Source organism: Anomaloglossus baeobatrachus, chromosome 4 (assembly GCF_048569485.1).
Source record: "Anomaloglossus baeobatrachus isolate aAnoBae1 chromosome 4, aAnoBae1.hap1, whole genome shotgun sequence".
Classification (NCBI taxonomy): Eukaryota; Metazoa; Chordata; class Amphibia; order Anura; family Aromobatidae; genus Anomaloglossus; species Anomaloglossus baeobatrachus.
Window position 1 is genome coordinate 650,249,593 of NC_134356.1, and position 25,214 is coordinate 650,274,806.

The window sequence follows — 25,214 nt, forward strand, 5'->3', positions numbered from 1 at the left end:
TGCCATATCCATCCATCTTTCCATCACTCCATCCATCCTGGTTGGAACCTCGACACCTGCTGCTGTTATCTATCCCAGAGGCTATCACTCCCATACCCCTGAGGTCAGCCATCACAGCACCAGTCTTCCCAAGTGGCACCTGGTCTCATACCTGCAGCGTAACACCCTCACCATCAGAGGCACGGGTGAAAAACAGGTGTGGTTGCGTAGTTAAGCCTCTCTGGGGTTTCTGTCTGCTGTGTCCCAGTGGGTTAGCTAAAATTTCTGCTCAGCCAGCAAGTACATCAGTTTGTTTAAGCCATGAACCCCAGTGCCCCTGTATTCTCAGCTCAGTGAGAACTTGCTCATGTGTGGGAGGAACAACACTGACTCATAACCATTCTGCAGGTTATGGACACCCGACTGTGCTCCCTGCAGCTAGTAGATCCTGCAGCCAGTAACGCTCAGCTTACCAACCTTCAGCAAGAGGTCTCTTGTCAGGAAGTATGCAAGGTCAAGTACTGGAGTATCTTGCCTCTGTGAACGAACAGTTGACGTGCCTGCAGAATGTCATCAGTCAAGCCTCTATGCCCTCAGTCTTGGTACCTTTAGTACAGCCTCTTCCCCGGTCGGCAGTCCACCCCCTCATCTCATAAGACTTCCACAGTACCAAGGGGATCCAAAGCTTTGTCGAGGGTTTCTCAATCAGTGCCTGTTACACTTCCATCTACTACTGCAGCAGTATCCCACAGATGCTGCAAAAGTGGCCTTCATGACTTCTCACCTAAAGGGTGAAGCTCTAAACTGAGTTAATCTGTTTCTAGAGAGGCTTGATCCACTAGTCTCTAATCTGCCTCTCTTTCTGGAGATCTTCTGGAAGGTTTTTGATGAACTTGGTAATTTTGCATCTGCCACTGAAGTGCTGTTTGACTTGCGGTTTCAGGAACATGCTCGTGACAGGGCCCATGAGAGGAGGCCATCTCACCTGGTATTCTGTCCTGAGGCTCTTGGTTCTTCGTGCTCCAATACTTGTGGTCTAAGAGCCAATGGAAATTGACCAACTACGTTCAGTTTGCCACCACCACGAGATCCGTCGCACCAATGGGAGGTGCTTCTACTGCAGAAGCTCCGTGAATCTTATCCACTTCTGCCTTAAGAAGTCGGGAAACTTTTCAGCCTAGGGTCAGCAGGAGAGGCTACCCTAGGTGATTGCAATTCCTCTTCACCTCTATATATGACTGTGTTCGTAACGAGTGGTGACTCTCGGTTCTCTGAAGATGCCCTTCTAGACTCTGGCGCTGACAAGAATTTCATACAATAGACTATAGTGAAATGGTACCGAATTCCTGTTCTTCAGCTGCAAACTCCCATTACTGTGCTGTCAGTGAACAGAAAGCCTCTGCCTGAGGCCATCCAGTTCATCACTGAAGAAGTTGTTCTACAAGTGGGAATTCTGCATACGTAGAAAATCTCCTTCCATGTCCTTACGAAAATGTTGCATCTGCATGTTGGATCTGCTGTTGCTGGGTCTACTGTGGCTTCAGAAGCATGAACCAGTTCTGGGCTGGAGATCTGAAGACGTGCAAGGTGGGGTCACACCTGCCATGAAAGCTGTCTTGTTTCTGGGAAATCCTCTCGCCTGCCTGTGAAACACTCTAATCTTCCAGGTATACTGTCCGCCTAAAGAGGCCGAGACTCTGCCGCTACACAGATAGTATGACTGCCCCATCAACCTACTGCCTTAATCCACTCCTCCCCATGGTCGTATTTACCCCCTGTCTCAGACCAAGACCCAAGCTGTGTCCAAATACATAAAGGAAAATCTGTCAAGAGGTTTTATTCAAGAGTCTTCCCCACCAGCCGGAGCTGGTTTATTCTTTGTCAAGAAAAAGGACGGGTCTCTACAGCCATGTATCGACTACAGAAGGCTCAACCAATTCACGGTCAAGAACAAGTACCTGCTGCCACTCATACTGGAACTGTTTGACTGACTCCATAGTTCCAGGATATTCTCCAAGCTCAATCTCCATGGTGCATACAATCTGATCTGGTGCGGTCAGGCAACGAATGAAAGTTGGCCTTCAACACCCGTGATGGCTACTATGTGTATCGAGTGATACCTTTCAAGCTTAGCAATGCCCCAGCAATCTTCTGGGAATTTGTCAACGATATTTTTCAAGATCTGCTGTACACATTTGAAGTGGTATACCTGGACAATATTCTCATATTCTCATTGGATCTACCTACGCACAGAAGAAATGTTTGTCTATGCGTTAAATATGAGAAGTGCCTTTGCAAGCAGTCGTCTCTTCTTTTCCTAGGCTACATCATCTTGGATACCGGCCTGAGGGTTGATCCAGAAAAGCTGTCAGCAGTACTGAAGTGGCCATGTCCTGACAGTCTGAAAGCAATCCAGTGGTTCCTCGGCTTTGCCAATTATTATAGGCAGTTTATCCCACACTTCTCATCCATGGCTCTTCCCATCTCAGCCTTAACCCGCAAAGGGGTGAATCCGAAGGCATGGATGCCTGAAGCAGAAGACGCCTTTGTGTCACTTAAGCAGGCGTTCGCTTCAGCTCTGGCGCTGCATAGACTGGAGACTAGCAAGCAGTTTATCCTGAAAGTGGACGCTTCATCCTCCGGTGCCGATTCAATTCTCACATAGAAGTCAGCTACAGGTAAGACTGTAACCTGTGAATTTTTTCCCAGAGCTTTCTTAATAGCCGAGAGCAAATACTCGTTTGGCAATTGGCAATCAAGATGCTCTGGAGGAATGGCGTTATCTGCTGGAAGGAGCAATTCACCCTGTCATCATCTACACTGACCACAAGAACTTGGCTTACCTACAGTCGGCTCAGGTGATTGAACTCATGCTAAGCCCGGTGGCCGCTATTCTTTGCTTGCTTCATGTTTGTGCTACATTTCTGCCCTATGTCAAAGCTCATGCACTGTCACATTCGTTTCTTTCAGCCGATCTGAAGGAGGAGCCTCAACAAATAATCAAGCCTTCCAGGATGGTGACAGTGGCTCCCATAGATGTGTCCCAAGTTCCTTCTGGTAACATGTTTGTTGTTGAAGCAAACAAAGACAAGAGGTGAATTTTACAGTGGGGTCATTCCTCTCAGGTGGCCGGTCACGCTCGACAGAAATCGTTGCGAATGATTTCATAGCATTATTGGTGGCGTACATTGCGGAAAGATGTCCTGGAGTTTGTGTCGGCCTGTCCCCCGTGTGCCCACAACAAGACATCGATGAAGCTTCCTGATGGTTTATTCTTTCCTTTACCAGTTCCATCTGCTCCCTCGCAGGACATTGGGATGAACTTTATTACCGATCTGCTGAAGTCCTCCGGTTGCACCATTGTCTGGGTAGTGGTAGACAGATTCTGTAAAATGGCCCATTTCCCGCTGCTGATCGGTTTGCCCTCCATGCCAGTACTTGTTGAGCACTTAATTCAGCACATCTTCAGGCTGCATGGTCTACCACTCTACATTGTATCCGACAGAGGTGTCCAATTTAAGTCCCAATTCTGGAGGGCCACCTGTAAGCCGCTGGATGTTCCTCTAGTCTTCTCGTTGGCAGTCCAATGGCCAAATAGACTGAGTGAACCAGATCTTTATAAACTTTCTGCGGCACTTCCTTAATGAGTATCATAGTTACTGGGTCAAGCTCCTTCCATGGGTGGAGTTCTCATATAACAATCACGTGAGTGAATCCTCTGCCAAGTCTCCTTTTCAGATCATTTATGGACAAAGACCCAGAATTCTGTTCCCACTGACGCTCCGGGAATCCTGCAGCCGATTCCCTCATTAAGACGTTCTCCAACATTTGGGAGGAGACCAAGTTCTCACTGGAGCTGTCCTCCATCCGAATGAAGAAGCATGCGGACAAGAGACGCCTACATCCTCCTTCGTTATGGCCCAGAGATAAGATATGGCTCTCTTCCAGATATGTACTTCTCAAGTTGCCGTCTTACAAATTGGGTCCCCATGTTATTGGTCCTTTTGAGGTGCTCCAGCGTATTAACAAGGTATCCTACAAACTAAAGCTCCCGGCTTCCCTACGCATCATCAACTTTTTCCACGTGTCCCTCCTCAAACCTGTCATGCTGAGCTGTTATCACAGGGATCCTGGTACCTCACTGCCTCCGGTCAGTGATGAAGACGTCTATGAGGTAAAACCCATCCTTGCTGAGAAAGAGGTCAAAGGTAAAACTTGCTACCTGGTGGACTGGAAGAAGTTTGGTCCTGAGGAGAGGTCATGGGAACCAAGGGAGAATATTAATGCCCCTCTTCTCCTTAAGAGATTCCTGAAACAGGGGGGCATAGGGGGGAGAACTATAAAACCCATACCGGCGTCCCTGCATTGTTCTTCTCCCCTCTAGTGGGGCAGACATTGGGTCCCTCACCCGTCTTGCTCCCATGTGGTTCCCATCCAATGCTGCTGTCTACTGGAGGCTGTGTAGTCACGGTAGGATTCCTAGTTCTGCCTTAGGGATTTGCACGCAGCCAGATCCCTTTCTTAAAGGGCCAGCATCCCCTTAACCCTGAAGTGCTTCTCAAGTTAGCTGAGAGCCTGCAGCTATTTAAAGTAATTTCTCCCTTCAGAAAGTGCCAAAGCAACGAGTCTAATACATTGTTAGTTCTCAGGTCCCCTAGCACTGTGCTGCTGCTACTGTTCTATTGTGCTAGTTAAGCTGCTGACATATGTTTATATTTCAGTGTACTGCTGCTGCTACCCCAAATTTGCTGCTGCTGCAAGCCGCCACATCAGCCGCCAACCACGATACCTGCTGCCATGAAGTATCGTCATCAGCTGCTGCCGTAACCATCCAATCCCTGCTCGCTCAGCGAGTACAACGAAACCCTTGACATGACTAGACATACTGTTCATGATAGCAAATAGCAGAATAGACTGCTACATAAAAAGTAAATAAACTCCTTGTATTCACTCAGCTTATTCACACACATCTACAAGTATTCGCTCAATGTGTTACCAAATTACCAAACCCTTTGACATTTGGCAGACAGGAAGACAATATTGCTTTTCTTTATCTAACTGTGACTAAAAAAATGTAAAAAAAAACCTAACATGACTTACAGTTTTATATCTTTATTAGTGCATTGGGTTCTATATATTTTGAATGAAATTGTCGCAGCTCGCCTTTAACTGTTATACAAGCCTTACTGGCCTCTATCAATGAAAATGTTAAATGGAACTTGTCTTGCTGTTAACCTGAAGATATAGGGTTAATCTGCAGGTTAATAGCATTCTGAACCTGCCCGGCGCCTGCACATTAAACTCTATTGTCTGGAGGAAAAGAACTTCAGTCCTCCAGGCAGCATTCTTGTTTCAGTCATGGAGGAGTCGCTGGTACTACAGTATGTGTATGGAGAGCGGCGGCTGTATTCGCTCCACCTGCACTGGCTGACAGCTCCTCTAATGCAGAGTGACTGTTAGTCAGTGAGGATGTGGTTACAGCCACCACAAATCCATACACATAGTGGTGACTGAACCCGAGCCAGCTCCACCCCGACGACTGAAACCGGAACGCTGCTGGAGAGGATTAAAGTTATTTTCCTCCCAGCAGCGGGGTTTAATGTGAAGGTGCCAAGCAAGTTCAGAATGCTATTAACCCACAGGTTTACCATATATCTGCAGATTAAGAGCAGTGACTGAACCCAAGCAGGCTCTGCCCCGACGACTGAAACCAGAATGCTGACAGGAGAATTAACGTTTGTTTCCTCCCAGCAGCAGGGTTTAATGTGCAGGCACCAAGCAGGTTCAGAATGCTATTAACCCACAGATTTACCATATATCTGCAGATTAAGAGCAGTGACTGAACCCAAGCCGGCTCTGCCCCGACGACTGAAACCAGAATGCTGCCAGGAGAATTAACGTTTGTTTCCTCCCAGGAGCAGGGTTTAATGTGCAGGCACCAAGCAGGTTCAGAATGCTATTAACCCACAGATTTACCATATATCTGCAGATTAAGAGCAGTGACTGAACCCAAGCCGGCTCTGCCCCGACGACTGAAACCAGAATGCTGCCAGGAGAATTAACGTTTGTTTCCTCCCAGGAGCAGGGTTTAATGTGCAGGCACCAAGCAGGTAAAGAATGCTATTAACCCACAGATTTACCATATATCTGCAGATTAAGAGCAGTGACTGAACCCAAGCCGGCTCTGCCCCGACAACTGAAACCAGAATGCTGCCAAGATAATTAAAGTTTGTTTCCTCCCAGCAGTGGGGTTTAATGTGCAGGCACCAAGCAGGTTCAGAATGCTATTAACCCACAGATTTACCATATATCTGCAGATTAAGAGCAGTGACTGAACCCAAGCCGGCTCTGCCCCGACGACTGAAACCAGAATGCTGCCAGGAGAATTAACGTTTGTTTCCTCCCAGCAGCAGGGTTTAATGTGCAGGCACCAAGCAGGTTCAGAATGCTATTAACCCACAGATTTACCATATATCTGCAGATTAAGAGCAGTGACTGAACCCAAGCCGGCTCTGCCCCGACAACTGAAACCAGAATGCTGCCAAGATAATTAAAGTTTGTTTCCTCCCAGCAGTGGGGTTTAATGTACTGGTGCCAGCCAATTTCAGAATTATAGTAACCTGCAGATTTACAATATATCTGCAGGTTAACAGCAGTGACTGAACCCAAGCTGGCTCCGCCCCAGCGACGGAAGCCGTAACGCTGCTGAGAGGATCAAAGTTCATTTCCTCCTGGCAGAGGGCTTTAAGGTGCCAGTGCTGGGCAGTTTCAGAATGATATTACCCTGCAGATTAACTCTATTTATGCAGGTTAATAGCATTTTTCCATGTGACAGGTTCCCTTTAAATCATTTGTAGGGGATGTCATTACCGGAGGCTGTATGGAGTACAGCATTTTACTATGAAGCCAATGTACTCTGATGACTGCCATCTGCTGCTGAAACATATGTACTATTACAGGGTTCTGATATGCTACATACGATATTTTAGATAAAAGCTCTGTTAAAGACAGTGTGGAGTCTACCATATTATGGCATTCCACAACACCATGCTCAAGTACTTAAAATATGTGCATGATACCTAAGCTTGCAAATTTGCTCTTTAATGTGTAGTATCTTGCATCATTAGTTTTGGCTAAAACCTATAATCTTGAGATGATGGGGACTATATTACCAATATACATATGAATAACTATAGAGGGTCCATTGAGAGAGCCCAATGCAAGTGAGTCAAGATGTAATCTAATCAGTTGCAATGGCCAACTGGCAAACCTTTCCCTTGTACCAATCATGATGTATTTGTCATGGATGTGTCACGGCCTGTCATGGAGGTGTCAGAGCTGGCTGGCAATCCACTGGCATCGAGTATTGGAAAATCCCAAAGATTGACAGCACGTGTTGTTATCTGACAGTTCCCTGTTTCTGCAGCAGCGAACTCTATGACCCTGGGAAACTGTCACTTTTTCCTCTCAGTTGCCAGCCTCTGACTTCCTTTATAAACCTTACCCTGGGGTGGTTTGGGTGCAGTTTATAGTTGTTCCTGGCTGTGGTCTGCAGTAGTTGTCTCCTCTTGTTCCAGAAACTTCTATGGTAGCTGCTCCTAAGATAAGTATTTGACTTTGGCTATCTACATGGCTATCTACATGGGCTATCTACATGAACACGCCCCCTGAGGAAGTCTTTAGCAGACAAAAACGCATTGGGGGAGGCAACACACTACATCTGTGAATCCTCCCCTTAGGAAATGCAATTTATTTACTGAGTATTCATTATTTAACTCCTGGCTTTCTTCCACTTGCTTCACAGAAGGATTGCTTTCCATATAACAATGGGTTCTTTGAGCATTTGCACATTTAAATTATTAAAACCACCATATATCATTTGTCAGTAACCCCCTGTAGATATTTCAGCTATCCTCCCTGTTCTCTGTATTTTATTCTATTGCATTGGCCTTCAGGAGTAGAAAGTCAATTTTTGCTAGTTCTCTCACTTTTGTAGAGGTGGTTGCCACATTGGGACATTCCCCGTCATCTTTTTTTATGCATTTTTTTATGTATTTAATATTTTTTTTTATGATGTCATTCTATAATAAAAATTTGATATTTTATGAGTTTCTTTGTCTTGGCCACAATTTCTTGTCTTGGTATTTTTAGCCTGCAACAGTTAGGGAATTTCATATATATATTCACAATGGTGACTATTTATGAAGATTTTTGATGGGCTCAGGTGGTAGCATTTGTGTTTCTCCTGGATTGTTTCCTTTTGTCTCCCATAGCATTACTGGTGTTGACAAGCGCTCATATCTGCCATCCTTATGGCCCATATTAGGGTTTGCCTAGGGTGAAGTATTCTTGCTCTGCGACAGGTGTGGAGCCTGTATAGGGTTGGTGAGGGCAGTGAGGGTGAGCTGCAGGTTATTGTAAGGGTTCACCAGTTCCCCCTTTCCCTAGTGATATGGCATTCCTTTCCTTTTCCCATTGTTTTGTATTGTGCTATATAGCATGTATAGCTTCTATCCCCGGCTGTGACAGTATTTCCCCGATTGCTTTATTCTTCGTTGAGTCAGCCAACTTCTCCTGAGACTACAAGACTACTAGGGAGGGGTACTAAAAGGGTCTATGTCGTATATCTCAAAAACATGGATAAATCAGTATATCTTCCTAATGAACAGTGAAATGTTGAAATTAGAACTCCAAGCACCAACATGTGAATTCACGGTTTATGAACACATGTTCACAGGAATTTAATTATACATTACCCTTGAGTATTTAAAGTAATTTCCTGCACTCGGCATCAACACCTCAGCAATAACCAGTTATAGTTCCATCTACCGGGCTATTACTTTATGCATTTTATATCTCCGAGCCCTAAAAAATTGTGGTGCTTTATAAATGACTAATGTTCTCTCTCGACCCGGCACCGTCAACGGTAACCCGTGACCCCTGGAATGGTCTCATATATAAAACCAATTATTATGCTGGTTTTTAAATGCTCCAACATTGAAATCATATTATTTGTGTTTCTGCCTCCCAATTAACTCAGCCCTTGCTCTAGTGGGTTTATTTCCAGCTGGGTAGCGCATAAAAAAATAATCTAATTTTATCATATTAATATTTGATGTTTTTCTGAATTGCTGCTAAAAAAGGGCTTTTGTGGAGCTTGACCTGAGCTTTTTATTTGAGAAAGTAACAATCACTGGATGTGAATATAAAACGGTCTGATAGGTACGAACAACGGCTCGACAGAATCTGTTTAACACAGGATCTAATTTTGTTAGCTTGACACCGAGAGGGCAGAATACATCACGTCTGCGTTTTGCTAATGAATATTTGACTTATTTTAAGACTTGATCACGGACAAAACTGAAGACTATAATTAAAGGAATTGTCCAGTCATCTAAACCAACACCTTACCAATTCCCTGCTGCTCCTGTTCCAACACTTCCTTGGTTCCCGCCAGTCTCGGTTTTTCCAGATCCAGTGATGCTGTTTGATATCATATGTGACTATTATAACCAATCACAGTCTTTAGTTGTGATGTGTCAACACCATCGGGGTCACCGATGTGGTCAATGATTGGGTGCAAAGTTCACAAATTGTGTAGAACCACATCAACCGACCAGGTTAAACCGAGGTTGGCTGGGAATCAGGAAGCCTGGACACGATAGTGGTAAGGTCAGTCACAACATCTGTGACTGAAGCTAAAGACGTTGTCCAGCCACACAATTTTTTTCAAGATAGGTTTAAAAGCCAAAAGTAGAAATAATCATCTTTCCAGTTCATCAGCATCCCCATCCCAATGTTTCTCCACCTAGAAATGAGCGAACCTTTGAAGGTTCAGTTCGCTGGTAGCAATTGAACCCAACCTCTATCGGTTCGAATTTAGTCCAAGTCTGGTCTGAAATCACTGATTGGTAGTTTAAGTCTCTGCCCACATACAGTCAGCCATAAGTAGATCACTTCCGGGGGCAGTTAGCAGCCTTTCTCAAATTATTTTTTTGTTGCATACTCCATGTGATCACAGTGTTGTTACCCCCAGTGTGCACCAGTGTCGGACTGGCTACCGAGGAACCGCCAGTAATACCAGGCCTGGCTGTAGTTAAATGCACTGAACTCTGGAGCTCTCACCTAAGCTCTGGAGTGCAGCCTGGACTGAACTCAGGGTTTGCAGAACTCGTCCGCGAGAGCCGACTGATTCCCCGGCGGTTGCGGTTAAGTTCATGACAGCTGCGGACAGGCTGGACTGAACTCCAAAGCTATCACCTGAGCTCTGAACTTCAGCCCGGCCTGTCCGCAGCTGTGACATGAACAATCATTGGGGAATGAGTCGGCACCTGCGGTTCAGTCCCGCATACCCTGAGTTCAGTCCTGGCTGCACTCTAGAGCTCAGGTGAGAGCTCCGGAGTTCAATGCACATAACCGTAACCAGGCCTGGTATGACTGGTGGTTTCTCCAGTAGCCAGTCCGATTCTGCTGTGCACCATTCAAACGCTGCAAGCGGCTCGCACAGGACTCAGCACCAAGCGTACCTGTCTTAACAAATAGTTCATAAGTCAGCGTAGGGCTAATCTAGATTACTATTTGCCAAAAGCAACTAAAACACTTTAGTTTAGGGGTTTAGTTGCCTTTCGCAAATAGTAATTAAGTGTACCTGAGCACAGTGTTGCTCGCGTGAGTGAAGTTCGCACATAAAGCACCCGAACTCTGAACCCGAATTCTGTTTTTTAAAGTTGGTATTCAGTTCAAAAACTGAACCTCGGGTTCACTCACCTCTACATCCATCTCCAATGATCTGTATTTTTTCCAGATCTAAAGATGCTATGTCAAAACAAAAGTTGACCGCAGCAGCCAATTATTAAGTGAAGTGTTGACTTTTCTCCACCACCACCCAGGTAGTGGCTGTAACCAGCCATTAGTTTCATCGGTAACATATTGGGCTGACATTTCATTTATGGATCAAGAAAAACAGATACTAGGAGAAACAATGAAAGTGCCGAAACATGAGGGGCAAGGGTTTAGTAACTCGAGTATTATACATTTTGCTATTTTATACCAATTTTTAGCAATATTTTAATTGGTGGCTGGACATTACCTTAACCACCAATGTCTGAGGTCAGAGTGCTCTATCAGAGTACCAGAAAATGCTCCACACAGACAAGATCAAAGGTCCAGCACAAAGAAAGTAAATATAAAGCTGACATTGTATTTGACATATATACTCTATAATGATAGAGGGTTCACCAAGGAACTTTACTTGGACAACGTCAACTTCTGTTCTCCAATGTTTCTCTATTAAGGAACAAAGGGATTTGTACTGCTGTGTTTTCACACTTGACAGCAGAAGGTCAACAGAAATCTTAATTTTTCTATGAAAAATTGGGCTTTTTAAGATTTTCTCAAGCAAGAATATCATTGGTAGAGATGATTGAACCTGAACTGTAAAGGTTGGGGTTTGTACCAAATACTGGTCTAGGGCTCAAACCCAACCATGGGTTTTTAAAAAAGTCTGTGTCTGAGTTTCGGTGTTGTTCATCTGCTAACCACTCGATCAAGTATCGTTGTGCTCAGGTAGACTCGGTGCTCATTCAGTGAGAGCCACTTGCAGTCTCTGAATGGCTCTCACTGGGAAAACAACATTTTTGGATGCTGTGTGTAAAAAACAAAACAAAAATAAACCCTCCCTCCCCTGAAATGCTCTCCTAATGGCTGGCTGTATGTGGGCTAAGAGTCGAACTCCCCAATGATTGACTTCCATTATACTTGTTACTAGAGTCAAACCCGTTAGTTCAGATCCCATTTGACTTATATGGGGTTCAGGGTGTGGGACCAAGTTCAGGTCAAGTCTAGATCCCGAAACAAACCTTCAACTACAGTCCGGCCAAACATTCACGGGTCTACTCACCTCAAATCATTGGCAGACATCTGTTTTCCAGAGTGCTCTATTAGTGAGCTTGTACGCTAAGCTCCATCCATCTTATGTTCCCATAGAAAATCTTTTCTACCACACACATAGCTGTATAACATTGTTTTCCTGCTAATTTATTTATACTTGTGGTTTATAAAAACTTTCAGTCCTGTCTCCTTATATTTTAGAGGGATATAATAGTTGCTGGGCCCCATTCCAGACAACATTTAGAAGCAATAGGACTATGTTCACGATGAGTTTCTTTGAGGTGAACTGAAGAGGATCTGCTTCAGAAACCAGATCAAAGAAGATTTGAAGCAGTTTGAGATGTGGATTTTGAAGCAAGCAAATCCATATCAAAAGGCTTCAGGTATCCATACCCTCAGTGTGCCAAAGACATCATTAACCTTTTATGCTCAATAAGTTAAGTGCACTCCAAAAGCAAAACATACAGTATACATACAGAGTTGTGTCTAATGCAAGACCTTATATGAGTCAACCTATTAGTCAGAATGTACCATAAGATAAATCCTCACTTCAGAAAAAAATATTACGGAGGGATTCCTGAGGGGGTAGAGCTTGACACACAGATTCTCAGTTATGCTCCACCTTCTAATGGCTTTATTTAATAAATCATACTGCATATATATTGCTTTTTACTTTTCTTTTTGAGAACTACTAAATTTATGAGGTATATTTGTGAAGAGACAGCCCTGTTCAATGTCTGTCAGGGGTTAATGTTCTTAATTTGATCAGACATGGATCCCTTTTCTGTGGCAACTCGTTGTTATTAAGTCATTGTTTTCCGCCAGCCTCATTGGAGCCTTCCATTGTCTGAGGTTGTGTATTGCTAATTTAAAATAAATTCCCTCAACCTCTCTGTCTACTTCACTCAGAGGAGAATTATACAGGAGAATTAACTATGTGGATTGGAATGCCCCCCAATAACTGCACTGTCACGATCCAGGCCAGCTTTTCCCTGCTGCTGGGTACACCCAGCTTTGGCCTGATCATGTCAGGGGTTAACTTCCCTTGCTTCGTTCTGGATCCCAGGATGCTATATATTGCCTTTCTACCTATGGGTCAGTGCCAGTAATATTTCTGCCTTGCAGCTTGTATACTGGTTCTGGTGAGTGTTCACGATCTGTTCTGCCTCCCTGCTACTGTGTCCTGACTTTGACCCTTCACCGTTCGTCTGCCTTTCCCGGTCCCTGACTTCCCTCTCCTGTCTGTTGTTTGTGTTTCCCTCTGTATACCTGATCTCCTGGCTTCCGACTCAGTTCTGTTTTCTGACTTTGATATTGATCCTCCCTCCCTTTGCAGTTACTTGACTTTCCTGGCTTTAGACCCTGACTGGCTGACTACTCTTTTGCCCCTGGTGGTTCGCCTGTTAACTGCCTGCTGAAGTCACTCTGCTGTACTTCAGCTGCCTTTTCATTACAGTGTTTGCTTGTCTCTACTTCACTACTCTGCTGCCACCTATTGGGGATTACGCTGGACTATGTATTACTAGCCTTTGTACAGCGTGACAAGCACCGCCTTATTCCACCAATCCGGTAAGACCACAATACCATGGGATGAGTGCTTGGGAGATAAAAAAAGGGATTGCTTAAGTTACCAGGGGTTCTTTTGCTACATGGCTTCAATCTAGGGGTTTCAGTGCTGGCTGGAAGTCTTTTAACCAGCCTTGGCACTTTGGCATTGGTTAGGGGATCAGAAACTGGATTATATTGTGCAGGAGCACCACCAAGGCTGCTAAGATTTGGCTGGAAGAAACACAGGTTGGGACAAGTCGGTTATCTGGCTACAGACTTTGCTGTGCTCATGACGCTTCCTACGCCTAACAGGATCCTGTTCCCGGTGGGTGCCTGCAAAAAGCAGGGTACTGCTGGTTTGGGGTATCTGGCTCTAGAAGTTCCGAAGGCATGAACATTTTAATCTCTGGTGATCCAGGAGAATGGTGAGACTCTGTTGCATGTTACATTGTGTGATTTGCATCGTTTTGTGTTATAAGCCTTTGACTGTTGGGGATCCAATAAAGTCTAATTATAGTGGTTCCCTCACCCTCTGTTGTCTAAGTAGTGTTCTGCCCATGGGTAAGGAGATTGGGCGTTCAGTTGGGATGAGCCCTGGTCCATGTGGTCTTTCTAAAGATGGCTGGGCCAGCGGACGAGAGCACCCACTGACCCACGTGTCTCCACACTATTGACTAAAGATGAGCATATGCGCCGAAATTCAAATTCAACAGATTTGCTCAAATTAATATCTGAATTATATCGGACGACAGCTGTTTCACTGTCCAATGAGCTTCAACAGGTCCCCACCTCCAGGTTGAAGCTCATTGTGAAGCGAAACGGCTGCCATCCTCTGCCTCCTGTGCTCTCCTGCATTGATTTTAAATACTGAAATATAAAGAATATTCTTTTAGAATGGTGAGTGCCACTTGATTTTTTTTCTATATATATATCACAGATTCCAAGTTGTATTTCTCTGTACCAGCATAGACTTGGTAAAAAGTTTGGGATTTGCAGATCCTAAATTGCACGTTATTAACAACCAAAAGGCAAATCCCTCCCTAAAATAGTCACTCAACTGGAAAACAACATCAAGACACAGAAAAATCCCACATATTCATCGGTTACAAAACTTGAATGTGACTCAAAGTTATGCAGCCAACGTCACGGTGTACATAGCCCTCGCCTGAAACAGGAGCACCGGAGGAACTGAAATTGATTAATCAATGGAAAATAGAAGAGTAGTGAATAAACTCGTACATTTTACCTTAAATGAGAAGTATACTTTGAGTTAATAAGGCAATTTTTGAGTGGCTGAAGTGGCTCGTTAAAGCTTTGAAGAACTGGGTTATTTCTCAGGAATATGCCATCAAGTCATTTACTGCGCCTTTTACATCCATACCGGTCTAGTCACACCAATTAAATTTTCACTTACAGGAAATTACAGGTTTCTTACATTAGATGAAGAATCAGAGCTGGTGGCTTCTAATGAGCATTCTGCCCAAATGAGGAGGTAGATGGAGACAGAACGTCCCTACCCAGCAACACAATCTTGTGTGGAGAGCTTCCAAATCTTCTCACTGTTGCGCACGCATTGAGTGACACATTTGGTTCCACTCAATATCTTTCTATCATTCTTTCTGACTATCATAATTTTTTAGTTACAGTTTCAGCTGTCACCGACCCAAGCAAAAGTGGGATTTGAGGTCCCCACCTAAAACTGTGCTGCCCGTAGTGGGTTGGAGAGCTTCCTATGCGCATGTGGGAGTGGAATTTAGAAGGGGTATTTCCATCTCCAAGATCCTATCTCATTATTTAGTAGGTTTATTAATAATAATAATAATAATAATAATAATATTTGCAAATACCTCAAATTAGAAATGTAATGTAGTTCTCCTGAGATAGCCATGTTTCTCGTACTCGTGGTCATAACAATGGATACCTAAGCTACTTTTTTGTCATTATATGTCATGTTTGGTTTTGTACATGTTCAGGGAGTGCCATCAGTTTTTCTGTCTAGATTATGGAGTCATGCCCTCTGACTGTGCAGACATACCCAAATAGCCACAGGTGATTTTATTCAGTAGTAGCAGGTTCCTCCTTGCCCATACATAGGAGATTTTTAACCCAGAGAGAGGCGTTAGAGTAGGTACTGAGTATACAAGGCATGCCTTGACGTGGCTACTGGGCAGAGGTAGAAATGGTTATTTTTGTATGCTAAATATCTCAATTTTTCCTACATTTCTGTAAGCAGTAATAAGGTTTTTAACCTAGAGAGAGGCGTTAGAGTAGGTACCCAGTATACAAGGTACGCCTTGACGAGGTTACTGGGCAGATGTAGAAATGGCCATTTTTGTATGCTAAATATCTCAATTATTCCTACATTTCCTTAAGCAGTAATGCAAGTCTATATTCTTATATTCTTACAGTACATTCATGGTTTGCATGCTTTAGCATTTAAAACTGTAACTGTCTATTTTTGCTAAGCTACTGCAATGCCCTGCATATGAGGGAAGCAAGAAAAAAGAAAAAGTCGTCAGCTCACCAGTCCACAGTATATTCGAATGAGTGATACAGCCAAGGGTGCGGAAGTTCCTGATACAGGCAAAGTAATCAAGTGGAGGAGAAAAAAAATCGGGCTCCCGCAGTAATAGTATGGATTGACACTTCAGACTTCTCAAGTTAAAACCACCACTCTTAGGTGGGCTTTACACATTGCGACATCGCTAGCAATTGCTAGCGATGTCGAGAGCGATAGCACCCGCCCCCGTCGTACATGCGATATCTGGTGTTTGCTGCCGTAGCGAACATAATCGGTACGGCAGCTTCACACGCACATACCTGATCGTCGACATTGCTGTGACCGCCGAACAATCCCTCCTTCAAGGGGGAGGTGCGTTCAGCGTCACAGCGACGTCACCGTGACGTCACTAAGTCACGTGACTAAGCGGCCGGCCAACAGAAGCGGAGGGGCGGAGATGAGCGGGACATAACATCCTGCCCACCTTCTTCCTTCCGCATTTCTGCTGGACGCAGGTAAGGAGATGTTTGTCGTTCCTGCGGCTTCACACACAGCGATGTGTGGTGCTGCAGGAATGACAAACAACATCGTATGAGCAGCAGGAGCGACATTATGGAAATGAACGACGTGACACAGATCAGCGATTTTTGGCACTTTTGCGCTTGTTCATCGTTGCAGGTAGTATTTACACGGTAGGACGCACCGGATGTGCGTCACTTATGACGTGACCCTGACGATATATTGGCTGCGTTGTCGCAACGTGTAAAGCCCGCCTTAGAGTAAGAGAAACAATTGCTTGAAACGCGTTCCAATAAAATGATTTCAAACCATAGGATGCCGCTGGCCAACGTGTTTCGAGTAATTGTTGCTGTTACTCTTAAGGGTGCTTTACACGCTGCGACATCGCTACCGATATATCGTTGGGGTCACGGTATTTGTGACGCAAATCCGGCGTTGTTAGCGACATCGCAGCGGGTAACAGCTAGGAGCGGCGATCAACGATCGCAAAAATGTCAAAAATCGTTGATCGATGACATGTCGCTCCTTTTCATAATATCGTTGGTGGTGCATGCCGCACATCGCTATATGTGACACCGCAGGAACAGCAAACATCTCCTTAACTGCGTCCACCAGCAATGAGGAAGGAAGGAGCTGGGCGGGATATTACGCTCGCTCATCTCCGCCCCTCTGCTTCTATTGGACGGCTGCCGTGTGATGTCGCTGTGACGCCGCACGAACCGCCCCCTTAGAAAGGAGGCGGATCGCCGGCCAGAGCGACGTCGCAGGACAGGCAAGTCCGTGTGACAGGTGTAAGCGATGTTGTGCGCCACGGGCAGCGATTTGCCCGTGACATACAACCGACTGGGGGGGTATGCTCGCTAGCAATATTGATAGCGATATCGCAGCGTATAAAGTGCCCTTTAGAGTAAGAACAACAATTACTCGAAAAACACGTTGGCCAGCGACATCCTATGGCTTTAATTGTGCCAATGAAAATATGGTTTTAACTTAAGAAGTCCGAAATGTTAATCCATACTATTGCTGTGGGAGCTGAATTATTTTTCTCCTCCACTTGACATGAGGAAAGCGACATAGGTAATAAGTAGAACATTACTACATTTTTTATTGGAGGTATTTGCTAATATTTTTGTCATGATCCAGTACCGGTATTCCCTGCTCCAGAGTTTCCCAGACCTGTCCTGGTCATGTCAAGGGTTAACTCCCATCAGCCTTGTTCTGGTTTCAGGTGACACTATATCTGGTCACCGCATTTGCATTCCTGTGCTGGTTATAGTTTTGCTCTGCAGCCTTTGACAGGCTCTGGTGAGATTTCCTGTTTGATCTGACTCCTTGTTACCATGTCCTGACTTTTACCCTCCCCCGTTCTTCCATCTGTCCCAGTCCATGACTACCCACTCCTGTCAGTTGTTTACCCATCCTGGTTCATCTTCCTTCCCGTGTTTGTGTCTCATCACTCTCTGGTCTTGTCTTCTGTTCCCTGTGCCCTTTGTGTTTCCCTCTCCATACCTCATCTTCCGGCATCCGTCTTTGATTCTGTTTTCTGACCTGATATTGATCCTCCCTTTGCAGTGACTTGACTTTCCAGGCTTGACCCTGACTGCTTGACTACTCTATTGCCCCCTGGTGGTTCGCCTGTGAACTGCCTGCTGAAGTTACTCTGCTGTACTTCAGCCTCCTTTCTGTTCCAGTGTTACTTTGACTCTCCTTCACTACTCTGCTGCCACCTAGTGTGGAATATCCTGTACTATGTCTTACTAGCCCTTTGTACAGCGTGACAATTATTATTAGACCTACCACATATTGGGATAGGATCTTGGAGATGGAAATACCCATTTAAAGACCTTGGACAATCACTTTTTGGTAAAAGTGACCTATGTTAACAAGCTGATCACAACATTTCTTTATGAGACACCAATGATCGACTGTAATCTGTAGAGAAAGATGGCAGCATGTGTTCTACCTTCCGGCTGCAGCTCAACAGAGGAAATTAAGCATCACATAATCTGCATAATACAGAACACGACAGATCCTCCAGAGCCAGAGATACTCTCCATAACGTTCCGAAGAATATCGAGAGCAGAGAAGCGTTCTCAACATCAAAGTGGATCTGTAACCAGATTTCACAATACAAGCTGCACACATTTTAAAACGCATGAGATCATAATACAATGGTGTACTAACTTTGCAAATCCATAACAGTTATAGTGTGAGGCATCTCATGAGTCCAAGTGTAGTCAGCCCAGCCTAACAGCTGTAGCTGCAGCTTGTAGTGCACCACAGCTGCAGGGAGGAGGGACACTGAGGATGTCAATCAGGGAGGAGCTTGAACGTAACATTTCATAAGGATTTATACTTCACTTCTGACACTCTCAACATAAATACACCAGGCTCATCAGATCTCAGAGAGCTCTCTAATAATATATGCAGTTTTATGGTGAAGCGTATTACCATCACTCCTTTAACTCAACACTTCAAATAGACAATATGAAAATAAACTTTGGGGATACTAAAAAGGCTAATATAAAGGATCATACATACCCAGTTTCTGCATACAAGCATGCAACCTGGCCTCCAAAATCATGACCCTCTGCTGCAGTTCCTCGTAATCGTAGGCCCCCATCTCCTCTTGTATCAGAAGCAGGACATTGGAGAGGTTTCTCACCTCCTCTTTTAACTGGACGATCATCTTAGTGTCTGACTTATATTGGTCAAGAACAGGGATAAGAGGTAACAGCTGCTTCATTTTATCCTTTAGCTCCTAAGAAAAAGACAATAACGATACATAGGCCATCAAAACATAAGAATATACACTTGAGCACCATTAGAAAACCACACTTGAAAGGCAGTAATGTAGCAGTCACCACAATGTCTGTTTAGATCGAACTCAATCATAATAATACATATACAATTAGAAACACCTAGACACACACAGGTCTTAAACCAGACAGGTTGCTAGGGCCATGCTGCATATCAACCATCATTGAGAAGTCTATGGTTGTTAGGCAGTGCACAACACCCTAGCAACTGGACTGTCAAATGTTACATAGGTTGAAAAAAGACCTCGGTCCATCTAGTTCACTCTTCCTCCACCAATTCTACATTTTGTCATTAAGTCATTTATAACCAACAATGTTGTGTGCATTGAGGAAATCATCCAGCCCTTTTTTAAAAGCTGTTATCTTGTCTACCATTACTACCTCCTGTGGTCGGCATTCCACAGTCTGACTGCTCTAACTGTAAAGAACCCTTTCCTATTTAGCTGCCGAAATCTCTTTTCTTCCACTCGCAGTGAGTGCGCCCTGGTCCTTAGTATTGTCTTTGGAAGGAATAAGTCATGTGCCAGTCCTTTATATTGATCACACATGTATTTATACATATAAATGAGATCTCCTCTGAGACGTCTGTTTCCAACCTGTCATCATACGCGCGGCCTCCATTCCTTGTAATAATCTAGTTGCCGCCTTTGAACTGACTCTAACTTCTGAATGTCCTTTTTAAAATGTGGAGCCCAAAACTAAATCCCATATTCTAGATGTGGCCTTACAAGTGATTTATAGAGGGGTAACAATACGTTGGAATCACAGGTTCTAATCTCTCTTTTTGTACACCCTGAAATCTTGTTTGCTTTAGCAGCTGCTGTCTGACATTGAGTGCTGCTGCACAGCTTATTTGTAATGAGAATACCCAAGTCCTTCTCCTGTTCTGTAGTCCCGAGTTTATTTCCATTTAATGTTTACGCAGCTATAGGATTACTCTGTCCTAGGTGCATTACTTTACATTTATCAACATTAAATCTCATTTGCCAAGTATCTGCCCATTCCGATATCTTATCCAGATCTTTTTATAATATTGTACTATCAAGGTCAGTTTTTAATATCCTACATAGTTTGGTGTAATCAGCAAAGACTTGCAGTTTACTATCAATCCCATCCACAAGGTCATTAATAAAGAGATTAAAAAGAATTCGTCTTAGCAAAGATCCCTGAGGTCCCCACTGCTCCCAGTACAGATCCTTGCTGTTCCTACTGTTCCCAGTAAAAATTCCTGCGGTCCCCACTTGTGACTATTGCCCATTTAGAGAATATACCATTTGTGACTACTATTTTTTTTCCTATCTTTTAGCCAATTCCTAATGTCTCCTTGCTGAATTGACTGCAAAATTAAAAATAAGAAACCCAATTTGGTCCAAGAAGTTTAATTACGTCGTTCTTCACTTTCCTATTATTCTAAGTTGAGGATAATTTAAAGCCAATTTTTCACATAGGAATTGTTGGCCTATATTTTGTCACCATGTTATAGAGCAGGAAACCTGGGAAGATTTTAGAGGTAAATATTAATTGTAACTTATAATTATTTTTTTTTTATTCAAGCCCATGAGGCATTTGAGGAGTTCGGTGGGCACTTCTACTTAGTAGGACAGACTTCACCATACCAAACCACCCACTTGACTCCATATTTTCCCACCAAATGACATTATCAGTTGCCCTGTTCCAATTTTTTGTAACAAGATGTTTTAAAAAAGGACAATATTGAAAATGATGATTTCCCGATAGGAAAAGATATTGTAAGAAGTCACACTTAGATTAATTCCTGCTCATTCTGGGGTTCAAATAGATTTTCTGAGCTCCGGTCTACCAGCCAAATTGGTAGTCCATGGGCATCCAAAGCACTTATTCTGATTAGTAGATGGACTTCATTACTGACCGCCAACCCTCAGAAGGGAATACCTGTATCGGGGTGGAGGTGGACAGGTTCAGGAAACAGTGTCATTTTTTTCCTCTGTCTGGATTGTGTAAAGGTCCAGTCACACATAACGATATCGTTAACAAGATCATTACTAAGTCACAGTTTCCAGATCGTTGTTAAATCGTTGGTGAGATTGTTGGTGAGATGTCACACAGTCATTTTCCCAACGACTTTAGTAACGATTCAGCGACCTGTATAACGATCTTGTTGGTCATTGGGACCCTGTCACACAGCTGCTATGTAACGATTCCGACCTCGAATAGGGGCGTAGTGTTTGATGCTGTGAGTCACATAGGCGTGCATATGCGTCGCCTTTTCCACACCCCTTAGGCGGCCGGCCTAGAAGGCAACTTTGTATCGCTTCATCGTTTGTAACATTTTTAAGCCTTGCTTTGAGGATAGAACCTGCGACTCCATCCGGATTCATTCGTACTTTGTTCCCGGTTGCTTGCTTGCTTTTCGGATCGAAGCTGCATCTGCACTTTTATTATCTAGCATAATAAATACTAACATGCTATAATAGCAATATAATAGCAATAGCATATTGCAATTTTAGCATGTCAAAAAGGAACAAAGCATGAATCGATACCCAATCAGAATGCAGTACTGTTCTCAGCGCCAACCAATCGGTGCAGAGAGGGCACGGAAAAGGTGACGCAACTACACGCCTACGTGTCACAATTTTAAGTTCTCATCTAGGTCATTAGTGAGATTGTTGGTAGGTGTCAAACATACAGATCCATCATGCCCAGAAGGACTCCAATGAGCCAAAAATGGCCAGGACATTCAGCAGCGACCAACGATCTCACAGCAGGGGGCGGATCGTTGGTACGTGTCAAACATAACGAGTTCGCTGGTGAAGTCGTTGTTTCGTCACAGAAACTGTGATGTAGCAACGATGTCGTTAGCGATCTCGTTATGTGTGAAGTGGCCTTAACTCTGAAACCCTAAGTTGTTCATTAATCACATTGTGCCATTACATGGTATTCCAGAAAATATAGTTTCTCACTGGGAAACTCAGTTCATTTCCAAATTGGAGGGCATTGTGTAAAATTATCAATATTGAGTTATCTTTTTCTTCTGCCTACCACTCAAAGACCAATGGTCAAACAGAATGTACTAATCAAAGACTCAAGCTATGTCTCTGATCATCAGTCTCACTGGGTGGAACATCTGCCGCTAGCTGAATTTACTACAATATCAAAAATCAATTGAAACTACTCCACTTTTATGTAATCTTGTATTGCACCTTTGTTTTGTTTCCGTTTCAACCATGGTGGTGATACCCCAGAATTTGAAATATCTTTGAATAAATTAAAAGTAATCTGGTTTTAAGTCTGAGAGAACTTGAAGAGGGCACAGAGTGGTCAGACCTTAGCTGCTAATAAGAGACATTCTAGGGGCCCAAGCTTTGTAGTTGGGGACAAGGTATAGTTGTCCTTGAAAAATATCAAGCTTAAGATATCTTCTGCCAAGCTGGTTTCCAGATTTATTGGTCCTTATGAGATAATTGAGGTCATTAACATGCAGGTTTTCATCTGAAACTTTCTCCATCTTTTAGTATACCTAACGTGCTTCATAAGTCCCTCAAGCAATATCTTTCCCTAATTCACCCGGTCAGAAATCCTCCTCACCCTGTTTTAGTTAAAGTCAAGTTGGAGTATGAGGTGCCCAGAATTCTAGATTCTCGTATGGTGAAAAGAGCTGTGCAATATCTGGTGCATTGGAGGGGTTATGGTAGAGCAGAGAGATTCTGAGTTCCGGCAAGTAATATCAACACCAAAAACCTGATCAGGGAGTTTCATTTTCTGCTGCCCAATAAATCAGGCTCTTAGGATCTGGAAGTCCCTCGTAAAAGGGGGTACAGTAACATCTCCACCAGACCCTGCTCCTGCAATGTCTGCTTCTGTTGTCAGGCATTGCCGTATTCACTCTGTGGGCAGTGCTGGGGATAGAGGACTTATTAGAACCAGAAGCTCTGGACAGCACAGGCTCTGTCCGTCCACTAAGGTAAGAGTGCCTGGGACCTGCAGTACTTTTCAGTCTGACAGAATGGGTTTGTGTGGTGTCGAGCTGAAGTTGTCAGCTTCTGGCTTCAGCCTATTAGAAGGCAACACACTCTACCAAAGCTTCCATATTACTGCTGGAAACTGCCAGATATAGCTTGTGCTTCCCTGAATAAGTCTAGTTTTGTTCTCTTACTAAGTTTTGGTGTTTTCCTGTTTGACCTCGGCTCCTTATTTGACGCTTCTCCTTCCATATGATTTTGTACCTTGCTGCCCTCTTGATTTTGACCTGGCCTCCTGACTACTCTTACAGATATTGATACTGTCCTTTACGTGACCCCCTAGCTTAGACCCTGCTTAGCAGCCATTCCTACCTCTGGTTCACAGCTGTGAACATCAGTCCATCTATAGGTAGCAATCAACTGGACCACATTGTAAATCCAGATCTCTGTATAGGGGTTAAGGGGTGTCAAGGTTTCTCTGGATTCTGCCAAACAGAATGACTTGTGCCAAGTATGAATGAGGTAGCCATTTTGAGCCTGTGACAGATGTTACTGGAGAAGGCTGGCATGCCTATGGCCTGGCAGCTGCGAACTACTAATGTGCCAGTTGGACCAAGGCCATACTAATCTGTTTGACCAACTCTATCATCTTTCTGTGTTGCAGAGGAACGTTTTAACCCCATCAGCCATCAGGGTCAGGTACAATTGCTCCTTCTGTACAATTTAATTTCTTGCTTTCAAAATCTTTTTTGTTCAATGGTATAATCTATGGATTTACACTCCTCAACACTGAAATTGCCACACCAAGAAGGAAAAATCATAGAAATTTGGAAGTCATCAGATTGGTAGACGTGTTTATGATATAGAAATGATCAGAAAAGTAAGTCAACGTTTTTAAAACATTTCAGTTTATTCAACATCAAGGATGAGCTTGATACGCAGAAATACCCAAACTTACAGTTTTGGGTTCTATCAATGAGGCTATTAATAGTTGACTAAGGAATGTTCTGCCATGTTGAACGCACTTGAAAATCTCCAAGATCCACTGCAAAAAACTTTCTTTTTAATTGCCAACCCACAACATCCCAGATGTGCTAAATGAGAGACAAGTCTGGGGATGCTGCAGGCTATGGTAGCATGCTTAGACCACACAGGCTGCTCACAGTAGCATGAGAAACATGAGACTAGCATTGTTGGACACTCTCACATTCCCTCATGAAGGTACCTTCATGGTATTGGCCACTTGGTCTCGAGACCAACTTATGGCTATGATTGCATTCAAAACAAAAGTAGGGCTCATCGCTAAAGAAGACAAACCTTTAGTCAAGCCTTCATTGCCTTCTGTACCATGATAGTCTTTAAGAGTGGTAGCTTTAGGTTAATGGAGCACCGGTAGGATAATGTCTTGATCAAAGCCAGACAGCTTTCAAACACCATCAGCACATTTGTGTAGACACTTTTTGAAGCCTTAGGCTTAGTGTATGGCATTCAATTTAATTTGTGTTACATAATGGATCACTGAGCGCCATTCTTCAAATCTGACAAGACCACGCGGGCAATAAAATGAAGAAGCCTCCACAAGGGAATTCCACACTAGCCCTTCTTCCATGATTATGGTGTGTGGTGTCATAATATTGATAGCCAGAATCCTCTAATCTTCATTCCAGGTACAGTAACATTTTTTTGGTCATTAAACCAGTAGCATGGGCAATTCTGCGATAAACTCCTATAGCCATTTTTCAACACGGAACATCAGGATGCATGTTACTTAGGCTACTGTGAGTAGCCGGCGTGGCGTAAAGGTGCTTCCATGGCTGGTAGTGAATCAAGATACAATATTCAATATCACGCGGTGATCAATCAAACGAGTTCTGATCAAAGCAGGCAAAAGACTGTTGTGCCGCCCCCACATCACCAGCCGGGCTGCTTGGATCCGGGGTGGCTGGAGAGGGCTCCGGACCGGGGGTCGTGCGGCTCCTCAAACAAAGGGGGGTTATGTACAGGGTATGGTGGGGAAAGTTT

The 25,214-nt window shown here is 43.9% G+C and overlaps 1 protein-coding gene across 2 annotated transcripts in view; it reads right to left on the minus strand.

Moving 5' to 3' along the window:
• The window catches only part of OLFM2 (olfactomedin 2), a 514,357-nt gene that overhangs the window by 102,724 nt on the left and 386,419 nt on the right, over positions 1-25,214 (minus strand). For both annotated transcript variants that reach the window (XM_075346476.1, XM_075346475.1), the window contains exon 4: positions 18,977-19,196. In XM_075346476.1, the coding sequence (XP_075202591.1) occupies positions 18,977-19,196 (220 nt within the window). The remainder of the gene's footprint in view (positions 1-18,976; positions 19,197-25,214) is intronic.